This window comes from Halichoeres trimaculatus, unplaced genomic scaffold (genome assembly GCF_033239565.1).
Source record: "Halichoeres trimaculatus isolate MK-OKI-2021-1 unplaced genomic scaffold, fHalTri1.1 fHalTri1_scaffold_16, whole genome shotgun sequence".
Classification (NCBI taxonomy): Eukaryota; Metazoa; Chordata; class Actinopteri; order Labriformes; family Labridae; genus Halichoeres; species Halichoeres trimaculatus.
The window spans coordinates 24,091,135-24,107,065 of NW_027437194.1; the positions used below are offsets into that span (position 1 = coordinate 24,091,135).

The window sequence follows — 15,931 nt, forward strand, 5'->3', positions numbered from 1 at the left end:
AAATAAACTCAATGACTTTGATGACATCTCATAAGAAATGCTAGTTCATGTGTTGAGTCCTCTTCACACAATGATCCTTTTCAAAGAGTGTTGCAAGTAAAAAAAAAAAAAAAGAAAAAGGCTAGCAAGAAAGTTTTGTATGAAGAGTTAAATTACAGCAGCAGTTAGACAAAGCCGACTTTGTTTGAATCAGAAGCTGATGACATTGTACAAGAACGAATGATCCATTTTTCACATTTTCACTTGATCAAACTCGAGATAGAAAACGAGTCATGTTGTTGAACGTTCTCTGTAATGGCAGTGGAGCCATTTTCCACGCTGTTGACATCTTTGTGCTTCCTTCAGAGCGTGTCGTGTTGGACACAAATTCTGTTTAGAGCCCATTGTGCTCTAAACAGCGTGAGCAGGGCTGTAGCTCTGAAAGCAAACACATCATGGTCCTCAGCTTTGTTACATAAATGTCCCGAGTGTTGACTGGAGTACAACATGAGCAGAGGACGGCAACACGGTTTTAAATAGGAAGTGAGTCAGGGTAAACCTAAGCCCCCGTAAAGAAAACATTCACAAGAGTGAGCCTGGAGACAAGTCAGCACTCTGCCATCAGCCTGGCAGCTGGCACTCTGTCATTTCTTGATTATGTTAGTCTTTATTAAATTGGCAGGTGTTTGGGGTAAATATGCGCCGTGGGGGTGGGGAGGGCAGGACATACGAGGCACAAAATTATAGAGCAGAGTCAGTTAGCTTATTCTAAACATGAAGAGCCTTTTCTGTTGATGTTCTGTCTAATCTAAAGCATGTTTTTTGACTCACTCATAAATGGAGCTTTTAAAGAGCCTGACCTTTATGTATCAATTAATTCATATAATGAGCTTTTTAAGAGGGCAAGGCGTTCTCAAAAACTAAAAACATAGATATTAAATAACAATGCTGGACGTTAAGACTAAAGGTGTGCAGATTTTTAGAACTCTACATATTTATATGTTATAGAAGTCACTGAATCTGTCTGTATACTGATCAAAAATGCTCCATTTTAAAAAATAGCACGAGATTCATGAGATCTTGAGGGGATCCTCATGAGACATACAGAAATGATGAGGTTATCGCATAAGGATCTCCGTAATGGGTCATGACACACTGTAGAGGTGGAAGCCAATCAGAGGGCTGGCCAATCAGAAGGACAGGGTTTGGGGAGCAGGGAGCCTTAAGGAGATGAACACTTAAAAAAAAAAAAAAAAAACTTCATGTTAAAAAAAAAGAACAGGGAAAAAAACACATTGAGCTGTAAATCATGTATCATGACATGACAAGGGCACCAGAGGGACAGAATGAAGACCAAAGAAAGCACATTACTCCCTCTTTAAGGACAGATTTTACACTCATATGAGCTTATAGTAAATTGTTCTTTACTTAGAGCCAGTTCTATTTTTTTTCTTTTTTTTTTTTTATCCATGGTTAACTACAGGAAGGCAGAATAACTACTCTTTAAGAGGTTTATACTTGAAATCAAAAAGAACATTGACCCCACTTAAAATAACTGTCACCATGTTTTCAGACCAGTATCTGCAATTTTTAGCAAAAGACTTTAACTTTGAGAAGGAGAAACTTCATCGAGCAAAGGAAAAATTAAAAGTAACTTTCTCCCCTGGTTTTAAGTGTTGCAGACAGCAGTGAAGTTAATCTTAAATGATTGTCTGTGTCTCATATTCTCGCCATCCTTCAGGTCACGATGCTCTTATATAAAAGTTAAAACAGGAGAACAAAAACACACTGGGTTCTACCTTTAACCTGCAAAGAAAGAGCACAAAACACATCCTATGTAACAGTAGTCTCTTGTCTGTGGCTCCAGCCTTTCATTGGACACAAAGACAGCCCAGTGTGGGAGACAATGAGACACAGCCACACCCAGAATAGCCAGGTAGGACAGACACACAAGCAAACCTCAGGAGACGGCTAACATGCTCACATTCAGCCCCCTGAAACAAAACAACAAAGACACACCCTGCTGCTCCGTGTAACATCATAAGATCACATTTTCATGAGTGGATCTGAAAGGAAGGGGGGGCACAGACTAAAAGGGATTGACTTTCCCAAACAATATGTCTTAGACAGACTGGATTACTGTAGCCTTTACTTTGGGATTAAAGGCCAAACCACTTAGTTATTATTTCATCTTTCTTCTTTATTAAGGAGCATTCAGAGGGGACAAAGTTATCTACTGACTTCACATGCCATCCAAAAGGTGCTATTTAAAGATTCTTATCATCCTTCAATCCATTATCTCTGCTGCTTATCCTGTTTGGGGTCACGGAGTGCTGGAGCCTCTATTACCTATTAATAAGTGAGGGGCTGGACCACGCTGGGCAGGTCACAGAGAGACGGATCATCCAACAGACCCACACCTACCATCATTTTACAGCTACAATAAACCTGAAGAGCAGAACTTTGGACCGTGGGTTCAGTCTCACCCAAAAACACTGACAGGTGACCACAGGAGCTGGGATTGAACTACCAGGGGTTGACCCACTGTACCAAGGAGCCACAGCATAATCTTTTATACATGGAGCGTGTGCTCTAACTGAAAAGCCAAACTGAAAACCGCATCTTTGGGAACTTGCTGTCAGAAAAAAACATCCACATCATTATATGATGACCTGGCCCTCAACACCTCTAAATTAGTCAGTCTTGTATGATGTTTTCTGGCGTTATACCAAATTCATTGTTTTTTTTTAAGTAAATAAGCAGCTGCAGTACTCAAAATAAATGCTTAGTTTCAGCCTCTAAAAGATGGTCAACCAGTTAAAATCAGACAGAACTGATTTGATTTTGAAATAATCAGTAAAAACCAGTTCAAACCAGCTGACAAGAAGTGGCTGTACCTGCTCTAACTTCATTTAACACATTTGAAAAACTCATAATACACTTTGACCGAAGGAGTCAGGCCCCATTTACCTCTTAAGACCCAGTATTCACCTATATGGACATTACATTTCTGACTCTCAGACCCATGATACTTCAGTTTTTAAAACTTTGACCAATTAGCCACATTTAAGAACACCTCTTTTGGTGAAATCACATACACTCATTTTAGTGAAAAAAAAAAAACATAGTTAAGTTCACTAACACTACTAAGAAACAACTAACAGAGAACTCATAACACAAATAATAAAACTTCCACGTTATTATACTTACTAGGTCTTACTTACTCTTCTCATGGGACTGTTTGTGTGTCTGCTTATGTGTTACATTGACGCCCACTGATCTTTAAATTGCACAGCTCCGAATTGCATCTTGCATCCTGTTTCTCATTATTAATCTCATTATTATTATCGTTTCTTTTTTTGAATAAATATTCTCTTTTTAATTCAGCTATTTTATTTTTCTATATATTTTTTGTATATTTGTATATTTTATATCTTAACTTTCTCTATATTCTATTTTACAGAATGAACAGATAGCAATTCTGTATTATTTTCTTGTCGATTGTTGCACCAACACACCAAGTCAAATTCCTTGAATGCGCAAATTTACTTGTCAATAAAACTTGATTCTGATCCTCCAAAGCAGCAAGGTTAATTCAAAATTGCACACCAGTAAAAGCTTGGGTCTAAAGAGGTTAGAGCAGTTAGAACCAAACAGAACCTGTTTTTAAGATGTCAGAACCAATTTGAACCAGTTCTCATCAGTTTTAACAAGTCTGAACTATACATAAACCAGAAATAATCAGTTTAAACCAGCTGACTTGAACCAGCCCAAACTGGTTTTGGATAAATGTAGAAAGCTCATCTTCTTCTTGGGCCTTAAGGATAACATATAATACTGAACTAAATGCACCATATGTCCAAATATTAATTTTTAGTTTTGATCTTAATGATGATTACATGTGATGCAGACAGTCGTGTTACCTGATCGACAGTGTGTGCAGGGCAGACAGCGGTTCATCCCGTTGGAGTGCTCCGTGTAGGTCTGCCCGTGCTCACAGGGGAGACATGTCCCATGTTCCTGGTCTCTTTCACATCCTTTCTGCACAAAGGTTCCTGTAAATAAATTAGAAAAACAATCAAACAAGTTAAGTTATAAATATAAACAGAGCAGTCTTTATTAATGTGACGTGCTTCCTGTTGATGTAGGATGTTTGGACAGGACATACCAGAGGAGGAGATAACAGCACTGATTGGCTTAATGCTTTAAACTGGAAAACAATCAGCCGAGGGGAGACTCGATGTTTGATTTGATAAAGGAGTCGAAGAGCAGGGTTAGCTTCATAAACCCTGCCTGATTGACTATTTTTTGTGAAATTTCTAGGAGGATAAAATCCACATTTAATAAAGACTTAAAGTAAAAGAGGAACATCGCAGAGCTCAGATGTTATGCTCAGATTTTTTACTATCATTTTACACACAAATCCTGAAAAAAATGCAATTGACTCTCATGTCTTCCAGGGTTTCAGGAAAAAGGGGCGCCACAGGACAGGAAAGAGGGCTGAGACATCTTTATTGATCTTGGTGAGTGCGGGCAAACCAGACGGCTGGCAGTTTTAAATGAACGTACCATAAAATCTGAAGCCAAGGAAGCAAAAAACAATATTTCATACAATTAAGTGGCTGAAGTAGCTTTTTGGACTGTGGTTAGAACAAGTTAGAAGAATCAAACATAACTGAAGAGAATCAAAGAGTTTTATAAGCCTGCGTCATCAGGGAATAAATCTACTAATTATCCAGCTCACATAAACACCCATGAGTTCACAAGGGACAAGATAGTATCACTTTACTGTATAATGTTGAACTAACTCACCTTATAAGAAAAGTAAATGTAGTCAAAAGGTGAGAATGCTTTAGGTTTGAGAAGTTGGTGAAACATGTACTTTAATAAAGATGCCTGTGTTTAAAAAAAAAGCACATAGCTGATGTACGCTGTAAATCCTTGCCATAAATGCACCACAAGACCAGACCAGAAATGAGCAAATAAAGGTTTCTTTGAATTCAGAACAGCTAATGAAATTATTTTATCAGCCAGCAGCAGAATCCAGTCATTACATTTCAGTTAAATATGTTCTGAGCTATAAATACATAAAAAATGCTTCATTCTTTACATAATAAATTAAAAGGTTGGTACTTTTAACTACTTGGGATTTTCCTCCATGTTTTCTCCTACTTTGTTCACTCCAAGCTCAGTTTATTCTGCTGAGGTGGAGCAATTTCCTTCCAGCTCCTGGACTTTATGCATTTTTTCCAGGCTGGCTGAGACTTTTGTAAAACTCATTTGGGAAACAGTCCAGAGTTCTGGGTTTGACATTTGACTCAAGTTTTTCACACAAAATGTCATTTCAAATGCTGGCCGTGACGTGCACCCAGGAGAAATAGGTCACTGCCTCAGGATGCAGTTCTGTGATTGGATTCGATTCAGGTACCCCTAGAGGTGCTTTGGAGAACTGCAGGGGTTGCCTTATTAACTACCGAATAGTGGGCATTTGTTTTTTTCTGTATCTCAAACGTGGATATAAAGTAACAATGCTGGATGATCAGACTAAATGTGTGCAAATGTTCAAACCTCTACAAGTTTATATACTGAAGAAATCTCTGAATCTGTCAGTAAACTGACCTAAGCACTCTGCTTTAAGAATACTATGAGAACTTCATGAGATCTTGCTAAAATAATGAGGTCATCACATGAGGGTATTCAAATGGTCCTTGAATACCAAGGTCTGCCTAAAGCTCCACTCCAACAGGCCTCCAAAAGGGCTGTCCTATCAGAGCAAAGGGGGTTTGTGGATCAGGGAACCTTAAAGAGACAGCAGCTAAAATATAGCGTTTTAGGGATTTTTGTGCTACCACAGGGCACAAGAGGGACAGAGTTAAAAATCACAATACTACCTCTTTAATGTTTAACATTTAAAGCTCCTGTGAGGAATTTTTATTTGTTTCAATTTTGGCCTCCTCCTGATGACCCCTGAATATGCAAGTTCAAGGATTCAAGGTTTTTTATTTGCCATTTGTAGATGGACTGGCAGCCCAGACAAATTGGAAATCTTGTGTGGGGCTCTCCCAGAATCAATTTTAGTCAAATCTAAAAAATATAAAGGATATAGAGATACATATAAAAGATTTAGATAAAGAATATAAAAAGTTTTAAAATAGAGAATATAAACATGTTAAATAAAAAATATGAATCAATTTAAATAAAGAATATACAAGAAAACACTAGAGTACCAAAAAACCCCTGTAAACAGCGTAGAAAGAGGATAAAGAGAGTACTGCACTTACAGGAGGGATATGTACTTCACAGTCGTATTGTATTAAATACAAGTTTTCACACAGGGTATTTGCATATTTCCAGTGGATAAAATGATGATGGTATTAGAAATGACATTGCATGACGTTGTCTTTGAAGTTGTCTTTAAACATCACTCATCAAAAGCTTTGCCGAAGCCCCTCAGAAACATTTTTAGATTAAAAAAATGAATTCATAGAAATCATTTTTTATGCTGATGGTCTTGTTTGCCTTTGAAAGCCACATAGCAACAATAACTTAAGTCTGTTGTTTGACCAGCTGAAAACTCCTTACAGGAGCCTTAAGTCCTGAAATTCTAATTTTATTAAAACTAAGAGTAACCGTGATCTGGATTAGTTTGATTCTGTATTTCATGTTGTAAAATTCCAGAATCATCTTCTATATGACTTTTGTTGTGTTGTTAATATCTGAAAGAAGTGCATCCTCTTTTGGATGGTAGATGGAAACATAGACTTAAGATTTCTGCAAAAGAAATGAAAATGGGAAGCACTAAAAAAACCCTCAAAAATCACAATAATTATTGGTATTAAATGTTCCTCGACTCGTAAATCCATTCAGGACATATATCTTTTCTGCGGAGTGACTCATGAAAGTTTTGTGGTCAAAGGTCAGAGGTTAAGGATGAGGACTGTAGATGAACAGTGCTGCACTGTGCCTAATAATAAGAAGCTTTCAAATTTATCTTATCCAGAGGGGGGACATTTTTTGGTGAAACTTGCAGCTTAAGGGTAAAATAATCAAAGAATATGTCTTGGGATCTGAGGCCCATGTGGGTCATCTAACTGGCTGTTATTGGCGAAATGAAACTTCATGTTGTTTTGCTCACCAGCCTGGCAGTTGAGGCAGCAGAAGCCCTGATGGAGGTACTGCTCATTCTCCACACATGTCCGGTGCTGCCGTAAGGTGAGGTTTTTGTGTTCATCGCCGGACCACTGAGCTGCTGGAGGTTCTGCTGCATGACAAACCAGCACGACAAAGAGCGCCGCCGCCACCAACACCTGAGTCATGAAGGGTAGGTGTGAGAAAGGAGGAGGAGGACAAGGGGAGAGAAATGGAAGACAAGAAGTTATTGGGTTATTTATATGAATCTACTGTACACAAACTCACCCACTCCACTCATCGGATGAAAGACAGTAAAGAGGAGAGTCTATCTTCATAGGAAACCTTGTGTGAGCAATCTACAACTTAATTTGAACCATCTGATCTGAACATCTGTTGTGGGAGAGCAATTAAGGAAAAGCATGGAGCTGGGTAGAGTGAGGAAAACCAGCTCTGTGTGTGCAGGATGCAAAGATATACATGCAACATGCGGCACAACAGGCGACCAAACCTAATTACTGCAGGATCCTGTTTTCACTTGAAAAGCCAAAAGCAGAAAAGGTTTGATGGAGAGTATCTGAGCGAACAACAGCACGGTGCCCGTATCAAATGTGATTCCAGAAATCTATTCATGAGCAGAATAATAACAGGCTTGTATAGGTGGGGTACAGCTGAACACTTTAGTGTGGCCCCCAGGCGCTGGTGTTTATTCACACGCTTTTCACCATGTCAATGTGAGAAGGCTCCATTCATTGGCAAACAACACACTTTAGTGCCTCTACTTCAAATGACCCACATTCTTAAACCCTGGCTCTTTGAATGCCGAGACATGTGACACCACCATGAAGCGCCCCAAACGCAACGGGACACCCGTATGGGTAAATGAGAGGCCTAGATTTTGTGGTTTTGTCTCCCCCTCCACCTCTGCTAACCAGAGCAGGAGAGAAAGGAGCAGGTTGGGGTGGAGATGGGAGAAAGAGGAGGAGGAGGGTCGATTCAAAGTGAGAAACTGAAGCCAGAGAGCCGAAGATGGAACATCCAGCAGGGAATAGGTCGTCCAAAAGGAGACAGTGTGGGAGAATTAGGGGAATAAAGAGTCAAAGAGGTAAAGAAAGAGGGACAGGCTGGAGCTGACTCTTGACGCTGGACTCAGCTCTCTGGAGGGCTGCCATGCCTTGTTGTTCAAAGAACTTTCCCCTTTCTCACTCCCTCCCGCTCAGCCTTTTCCCTTCTTCCTCTGCTCACGTCAGACTTTCCAAAGACGCTGAGAGGCAGACGTGGAAGGGCAGACGGCCGGCAGAGCAGTCACAATCACACCATTTAGATCTATCCAAACATTCTGTGGAGGGAGGGGAAGGCAGAAGAGAGAAGGAAAGGGGGAGGGAGATAAAATGAGAGACAGGAGAGGGGGGCAGCAGCTTGCATGACACAGGCTAAGTATTTAGACTTGAATACACGATGTGTATGACTGCAGGCACGGGGGGAGGGGGAGGAGGTAAATGTGGCACTGGGAAAAGGCGAGAGGGAGAAAAATGTGCTCAGGAAAAGAGCGGAGAGTGAGGATGAGGAAAAAAGACAACTTTGGAAAGAGTGACCTGCTGCTGTAAAGGTAACTCTACACTGTGTCGCACAAACCCCACATTTGTTTATCCAGGTGGGGACAGACTATAAATCACTTCAGCCAATCAAAAGTCTGAACTCAGGTGTGTGTGTCTCTCTGAGACGATGCAGAGAGGTGACATCATTTCCAGGCTTTGTTCATTTCAGAGATCCAAAAACACTTCCAGGTGCAGTCGCCCTCAACAGCTAACCTGTTCCGGGAGACGGCTACTGTACAAAGATCTCTGCTTAAAAAGAGGAGCTGCCAACACTGGGATTAATCCCAGTTTTAGTTGGCGCTGCAGAAAATTTTGGCCTTTTAAGTAGAGATGCACTGATCCAACTTTTCTGGTCCCGATACAGATACAGATACTCAGGCTTTGGATCAACTGATACCAATACTGATCTGATACCAGTGGTAAATAATAACCTGCATGCCCTACTGTGGGATAAGACTGCTAATGTTTTGGGCAAAAGGCAAAATATTAGTAAATGGAACAAAGTCAAAGTCTATTTAAACAATGAAATATTTAAATGTTTACCATCAAAATAATTCTTCAGAATGAACACAAGTCTTTTTCAAATGTATTCTTTTATACCCAGTTGACTGGTAATGCAGCAAAAACAAAGAAAGGGTAGCAGAGGCAACATTTCAAATCAAGTTGCAAAGAGCACTGGTAAAAAAAAGATAAATAAAATTTAAAAAAGGCATAGAGCTGTTTGTCTGGATCGGCAACATGGATACCAATACCGATCCAGCTTTGAGGGATACACCGATAACCGATACCACCGATCGAATCAGTGCATCCCTAGGTGAAGTCTTATTGCATGCAATCCAAAAACTCAAAAAAAGGCTTCCAAAGAGTTTTTAGTGATTGGTGCGGAAATCCAAAGTCCACTCACAATTGTCAGAACTTTTCTGCAATGTTAAGTTTCAATCCTGCAACCTCTGAAACAAAGACACACCGTCATACATGGGGCACCTGCTCCACTTTTTACTCTGCTTTTTTCATGATGCTGTTATACCCAAAGCAAAGCAGAAACCACGGACTTATATATTTTGTTTTACCTGGAAGCCATGGTATACATGGAGCAGTCTCAAGGCAAAAATCTGTGTTTTCTCACTGATCTTTGGTAAGGCTCCTGTGGCTAAAAATGATGTTTCCGAGTCTAACTCATCCGATTTTTCATAATTTGAGATCAAAGATTCTGATGGCTTGAAATCTTAAATTAAATTACACGATAGAGTTATAAAAATACCATTATGTGACTTGGAAGATTGAAAGGTCGAGCAGCTGGCATGAAAATGTTTTGATGTTGAACAGAAAGTCAGCGGTCATGGAAAATTCTGGAAGAATCTGCCTGTGGAGACAAGACTGTCATGTTCCTCTTTTAAAACACATTTATTAAAATCCCTTTACAAAGTCTGGGTTCAAACTGGGTTAAAAACAATTTTAGGATTGATTTTCTAATTCAATTATAAATATGAACATGCACAAAGTGACAAAGTGATTTCAAAATAAAACACAACATGTAGCATCGAGAGGACAGCTAGGAAACTGTCAAGAAGACTTATTCGTTGAGAATATGTTAAATGTGAAAATTTGAGACATGTCTGTAAACCAAGGATCCTCAGATGGGCCTTAAACACCAAGGTCTTCCCACTGCTCCTCCCCCACCAGGCCTTCAGAGGGCTGGCCAATCAGAGAGAAGGGGGTTTGTGGAGTGGGGAGCTTTAAAGAGAAAGCAGCTAAAAAGAAGTGTTTCATAAAGAGGCTTGAATAAGAGTTTTCTTAAGTTCTTAATTTTTATTAAGCACAAGGCTGTCAATTATGTAAAGATACTAGAGGGGTACCAGGGGGACAGTATAAAGACTAAAATTGCTCCTGCTTGTTTTTCTGTAAAGTATCTAGAAGCAAAATAAACAGTTTGTTGTGTCTCTTCAGACATCCTGTCAGGAACTTTTGCTAAACATGTCAGCATGTGAACATGCCTGCAAGCAAACGTGTGAAAGCTCTTGACCAAAAATCCAATTTCATTCCTAACAAAAATCCTACAAAACAACAGGACAGTCTTTATGAATAAAAAAGAGGTACGAGTCATAATAGAATCAGTGCTCAGGCCACAAACTCCGAAAACAGGACACTTAAAGCATTAGAATCACATTCAATAATCTTCATATTGGACAGCAAACACAGTCAACATGTGAAATAAGGAGCTTCTTACTGTGGTGAAAAGAGAAATGTCCCAAAACCAGATGTTAAAGAAGCTGACATTTTTCTTTTTGGCTTTTACTGTCTCTCAAGTTTCTTATTACTCTAAACAGCTGATGATTTCAGCTCAGCAAAAGCAGATTAACCAAGGTAGAACAAGCAGCAGAATGTGCTTTTTGTTACAGAGAAAGGTTAAGAGACAGGTTGATTTTTCAGGAGAGCAAAGAGTTTTACAGCAACTTTCATACATTTAAGCTTGCAGTCCGAAAGTGCCTCACAAAAAGTGAGGGAAATTGCAATTAAGGAAGTATATCCATGTTTCTAATCCCCTCTCTGTGCGCTCCTGTGGGAATCTTTTATTTTGTAATAAACACAGCTCAGTCAGTCTGAGGGAATCCCACATTGTGGTATTTTAAACACAGGCTGCTGACAGACAAGGAAAACAAACAACGCCACTAACATGTGTCCACCACACCAGTGTCCTACGGCTGCTTAAACACACCAGCAGCAGACATAATGGCCAGCCACAATGTGGCTGAGTTTTACCTCTACAACCAAGTGAGCAGGAAGAGCAGAGTGACCGTAACCTCAGCATAGAAAGCCCTCCAAACCCACAATTCCTGGAAACCCTCCAAGTGTTTCAGTCCACTTCACAGCAGTTCCTATCTGAGCACCGGGTGGGCACAGCGGAAGATTATTTGCTAAAACAGTGTCCTATTGTTGAGGATGTATGGTAGTTTAGGATGTAAGTTAAACTAATAAAAATACAATAAAATAAAGAGGGAGCTTCTGTTTATCTGAGAACAGTAGCTCCCCTACGCTTCCTCTCAAAACGCCGGTTTTCCAAATTGCCTTGGCACAATCTCTACACATGCCATGTACACTGAGCCCGCGTTTGTGACTGAACGACAGGACATCCTTTCAGTTGACCTGGGTTATCAATGGGCCATTTAGAGGGCTGTGATCACCGCATGAGCCCGGGGGAGTTACAGTGAACTCTATTATAAAACAAATGGGCAGAAACGGAAATCACACAATATAGCGCACGCACAGCGGAGAGAAAACCCTCAGGAGATTCTTCATTTCACACCGGACAGATGATTTCAATCATAGCACGGTGATAAGGGATGACACGACGCACCTCATTATGCTCCTGTATCCGGACCTGTTTCACCAAATCACGTTTTTCTGATTAGTCGGTCGTCTTCTTTAATCAAATGTGACAGAAACAATTTTGTAGGTTCATGAACGCAGACGTGAAACTGAAAAAGAGCTGCTGAGAAGTAAGAATCTCACATATTTTAAGGTATGCAGTAGAAGGGCTGTCCCTTTTTATTTTGTGCATCCACATTTCAGGCTTCACCTGTGATTTGTTAATCAGAAATAACACGAGGGCTTTATTGGATTACAGGTGATCAGCAGCAGCTGCAGAGCCCAACAAACAACCCCAGAGACATTTAGCTGTTTCACTCTTATGACATCTTAAAGACGCAGACACTGCTGAGGAGGGAAACATGTTGAACCACAGCTGCTGATCTGAATGCATCACAGATGACATAAATCTGAAATGTTACATCAGTTCAAATGTCAGCGACGTGTCTCTCCCACAGACCTTACAACAGCTTAATCTTTATCATATGTCATAACCTCTAAAAACCACATCTGCTCCACAGCTGCCAGCATTACTGTCCCCACGTATGAGTTCAAACACAGCACTTATCACTTCCCAGTGCTCCAGTCTCCTTTGCTGCTGAAGGATGTGAAGCTAGAGGTGCAAAGTTAGCAGAAAGTCCCCGTTACTTAACATCATACATAAGTACCAAGCTAACTATCTTATGCAACATGACAAACCATCTGATTGAATAAAGAAATCAAAATCTTATTTAATTACAGACCAAACAGACTCTTATTTTTAGTTTTTCTTCCAGATTTCAAAATTACACGAGTCTAAAACTGTTCACAGACGACGATATCTGATGGAGAGAGACAGCACGGTGAAGAAGCTGTGAGCAGGAATTGTTCAGGCTAAAAAGGATAGAAAGGATAGAAAAAGGATAAAAAGATTTTAAAACTGGGTCAAAGATAAAACAGATGAGGAACAGTTTTTTAGTCATAGATGGTTCCAGTAGCTGATTAACAGGGTTACTTCACTCTTAAAATAAAGTCATGACTAAATGATCATGTCCTTGCTAGGGTTTGTCCATCACAATATTTACTTCAGGACACTGTGGGTTTCAGAGAATGCTCCATCTGTCTTTGATGAGCTACGGTCTGTTCACAGAAATGCCACAGCTAAACCTCAGGTTCAAAAACAGCTGAGCTCACATTCACATAAAAAGGTAAACCAATCATGGATATGAATATTTCTTACATTTTGATCAGACAGCTCTCCTCCATCTACCTTTCCAATGAGGAGTAGAGGAAAGTCTCTGAGCAGAGGAAGATGGTTACACCTCAGGTGTCACTTGGGTTTAGGTCTGTCACTTGGGCCGGGGCAAAAATACTTTTCTCCCGATGTGATTCTTTAAAAAATTTGGGGTGCTGATTTGATTTATATTGCGATTCTTTGATATTTCTGATTTTTGCAATTTCTAGTTTACTTTTTTAACACCAGACCATGTGAAAAAGTTAAATGGTGATGGTGATATCTGCAGACTTTATCAGGATCAATATCTCCCCCAAAATTGTAAATCACATGTGAGTCAGTTTTTAATATTTATTCAGGGGATCTGACATCTCAACTTTTTTCCAACCCAGCTTATGACCAAAGACTAAAATGAAGGGCTTAAATTTGAAGAAAAAAAAAAAAAAAAATTCAAAAAAAATGCCAATTTTAAAATAGCTGTAAATTTTTTTTGCAAAATTGTTGTAAAATTGTAAAAACTTCCTGATTATTTGATACAACTTTTGTCCTCCCCCTATCTTTCACCCTCTTAAAACAATGGACCCAGAATCAGGAATTAACAAAGTAAAGGATACTCAACCCTACAAGTGACACGCACACAGTCAACCACTGGCTTCTGTTGTTATCCGATATTTCTAACCAGCTTCCTTCTACATGTTAATGCAGTGGGACTCTTCAGCCACTTTTAGGCATATTAAGTTACAGTGTGTTGTTACAACTAAAACTAAACTTATATTTGGTGCAATTTCTGTCTGGATAACATTCATTTTAAAAGTCCACTTTTTGCTGGACTGGAACGACAAATCGATCTGTGTTTTCAGAGTTTTGTGAATGTGAATGAAACACGTAAATATGCAGGGACTTGTCATGTTAACGAGAGAATGTTCACATAATAGGAATATTAAATATCACTGACTGACCAACATGGATTGGACCAAGCTCCCAGGCATGTCTCAAATCTAAGATCTCTAAAAAGGAAATTAGGACTTAATGACATTTGTGACTTTCAGTTTCAAGAATCTAACTTAAGATTTTTCAAGGAAGCGCAGGAACATGATAAAATCATGAGAATCACATTTATACCAAATATTTATAAAATGCTTGCCATGTCTTCCATAAAAACAAATGTTCAAGTTAAACTGCTCATTGTTAAGTTGACTAATAGTCTCATCCTCTCCTTGACTGCCTGCTTACCTAACCATAACCGCTCTATTGTCCACTCTGATTGTGTGAAGTTTACAGCAAAAAAGCAAAACACAGGAGCTCTGTGCCGCAACGGATGTCTTCTAATATCATTACTCTATCAGTAAAAACTCATTTCCATTTCCTGTTCTTGCATTTTAAATCCACATCTTCTTGAAGCAACATACCTCAATTTATCCAGAGTTCACACTGACCCACATGAAGCCAATTTAATATGATCTACTGTGTTTCAGCCCTGTTGGAGTTATCTTACTCAAACTGTTGTGTATTGTACGATTGAAATTCCTGGAGGCTGACCTTGACAGGACAGTAAATGTTCTCTGGCTCACAGATAAAGCCTGCCGTTCCCCAGAGTCAGGGGGTGATCATGCATAACTTTCCTTGAGTGATAAATTACACTGACATTCTGTGTTAGATGATGAAGACAAGTACAACCCAGCTCATGTCGGGAGAGGGAATCCTGACACTTTGAATAAATCAGCCGAGCTCGGAGACATTCATCTTTATAAAGCAGAGTGATACAAAACGAGGAGAATGACTCCTGTGTCGTTTTGGAGCAGTTCGACAGGAAAGTGTGAAAACCACAAAATGTGCAGACACGCAGTGAAGACGACACAATGGAGCAGACGAGCACATATACAGTGTATGTGTGGGAGCGTGTGAAAAGCAGCTGCCCCCTCCTCTCAGGGAGCACAGGAAGCTCGAGACAATACAGAGGCTTCATGCAGGGTTCAGCTCCAAACTGTTCAGCCTGCCTCGAGCAGGCCCAGCACCCGATCAGACCCACAACATATCCGCTGGGCTGGGTATTTATAACTCAGGGAAGCTACAGCTCTGCGACACAAATTCTTGAGTTTCCTCAGGAGGTGTGCTTCACTGATAAGATGAATGCAACCGTGTGTCGCAAGCAGGTTAGGTGACATTCACCTATGCTGCAGAGGAAGAAAAAAAAACACTGAGCACAAAAACAAGATGACGAAAGTTTAAATCACTCTCCTGACAGTCAGCCGTCAACCACAAGTGACTGGAACTGAAACCCTGACGTTAATTATGACGAGGGTTGTAAAACTGAAAGTGGTGGCAAATTACATCAGAATAGAAAAGGCCAAATATCAGCAGCTGTCAGAAAACTGGCATTGGGTCCAGCTTTTTGATTTCTTTCACAGTTAAAGATCTTTTGCATCAAAAATTAAGGATTTCAACTTAAAGTGGGGGTGTTCAGCTCTCCTATATCTCACATGGGTATTAAGTTATGTGTGCAGATTTTCAGACCCCTACATATCAGTTTTTTGCAGAAATCCCTGAATCTGTCTGTAAACCGTGCTGGCCAATCAAAGGGAAGGGGGGTTTGTGGAGCAGGAAGCCTTAAAGAGACAGCAGCTTAAACAGCGTTTCAGACAGAGGC

The 15,931-nt window shown here is 39.9% G+C and overlaps 1 protein-coding gene across 1 annotated transcript in view; it reads right to left on the reverse strand.

Annotated features, from left to right (window-relative positions):
- The window catches only part of tnfrsfa (tumor necrosis factor receptor superfamily, member a), a 32,672-nt gene that overhangs the window by 6,431 nt on the left and 10,310 nt on the right, over positions 1 to 15,931 (reverse strand). Inside the window, exons 2-3 of the mRNA XM_074691072.1 lie at positions 7,115 to 7,286; positions 3,903 to 4,034 (exon numbers count right to left, since the gene is read on the reverse strand). Coding sequence (XP_074547173.1) covers positions 3,903 to 4,034; positions 7,115 to 7,286 — 304 coding nt within the window. The remainder of the gene's footprint in view (positions 1 to 3,902; positions 4,035 to 7,114; positions 7,287 to 15,931) is intronic.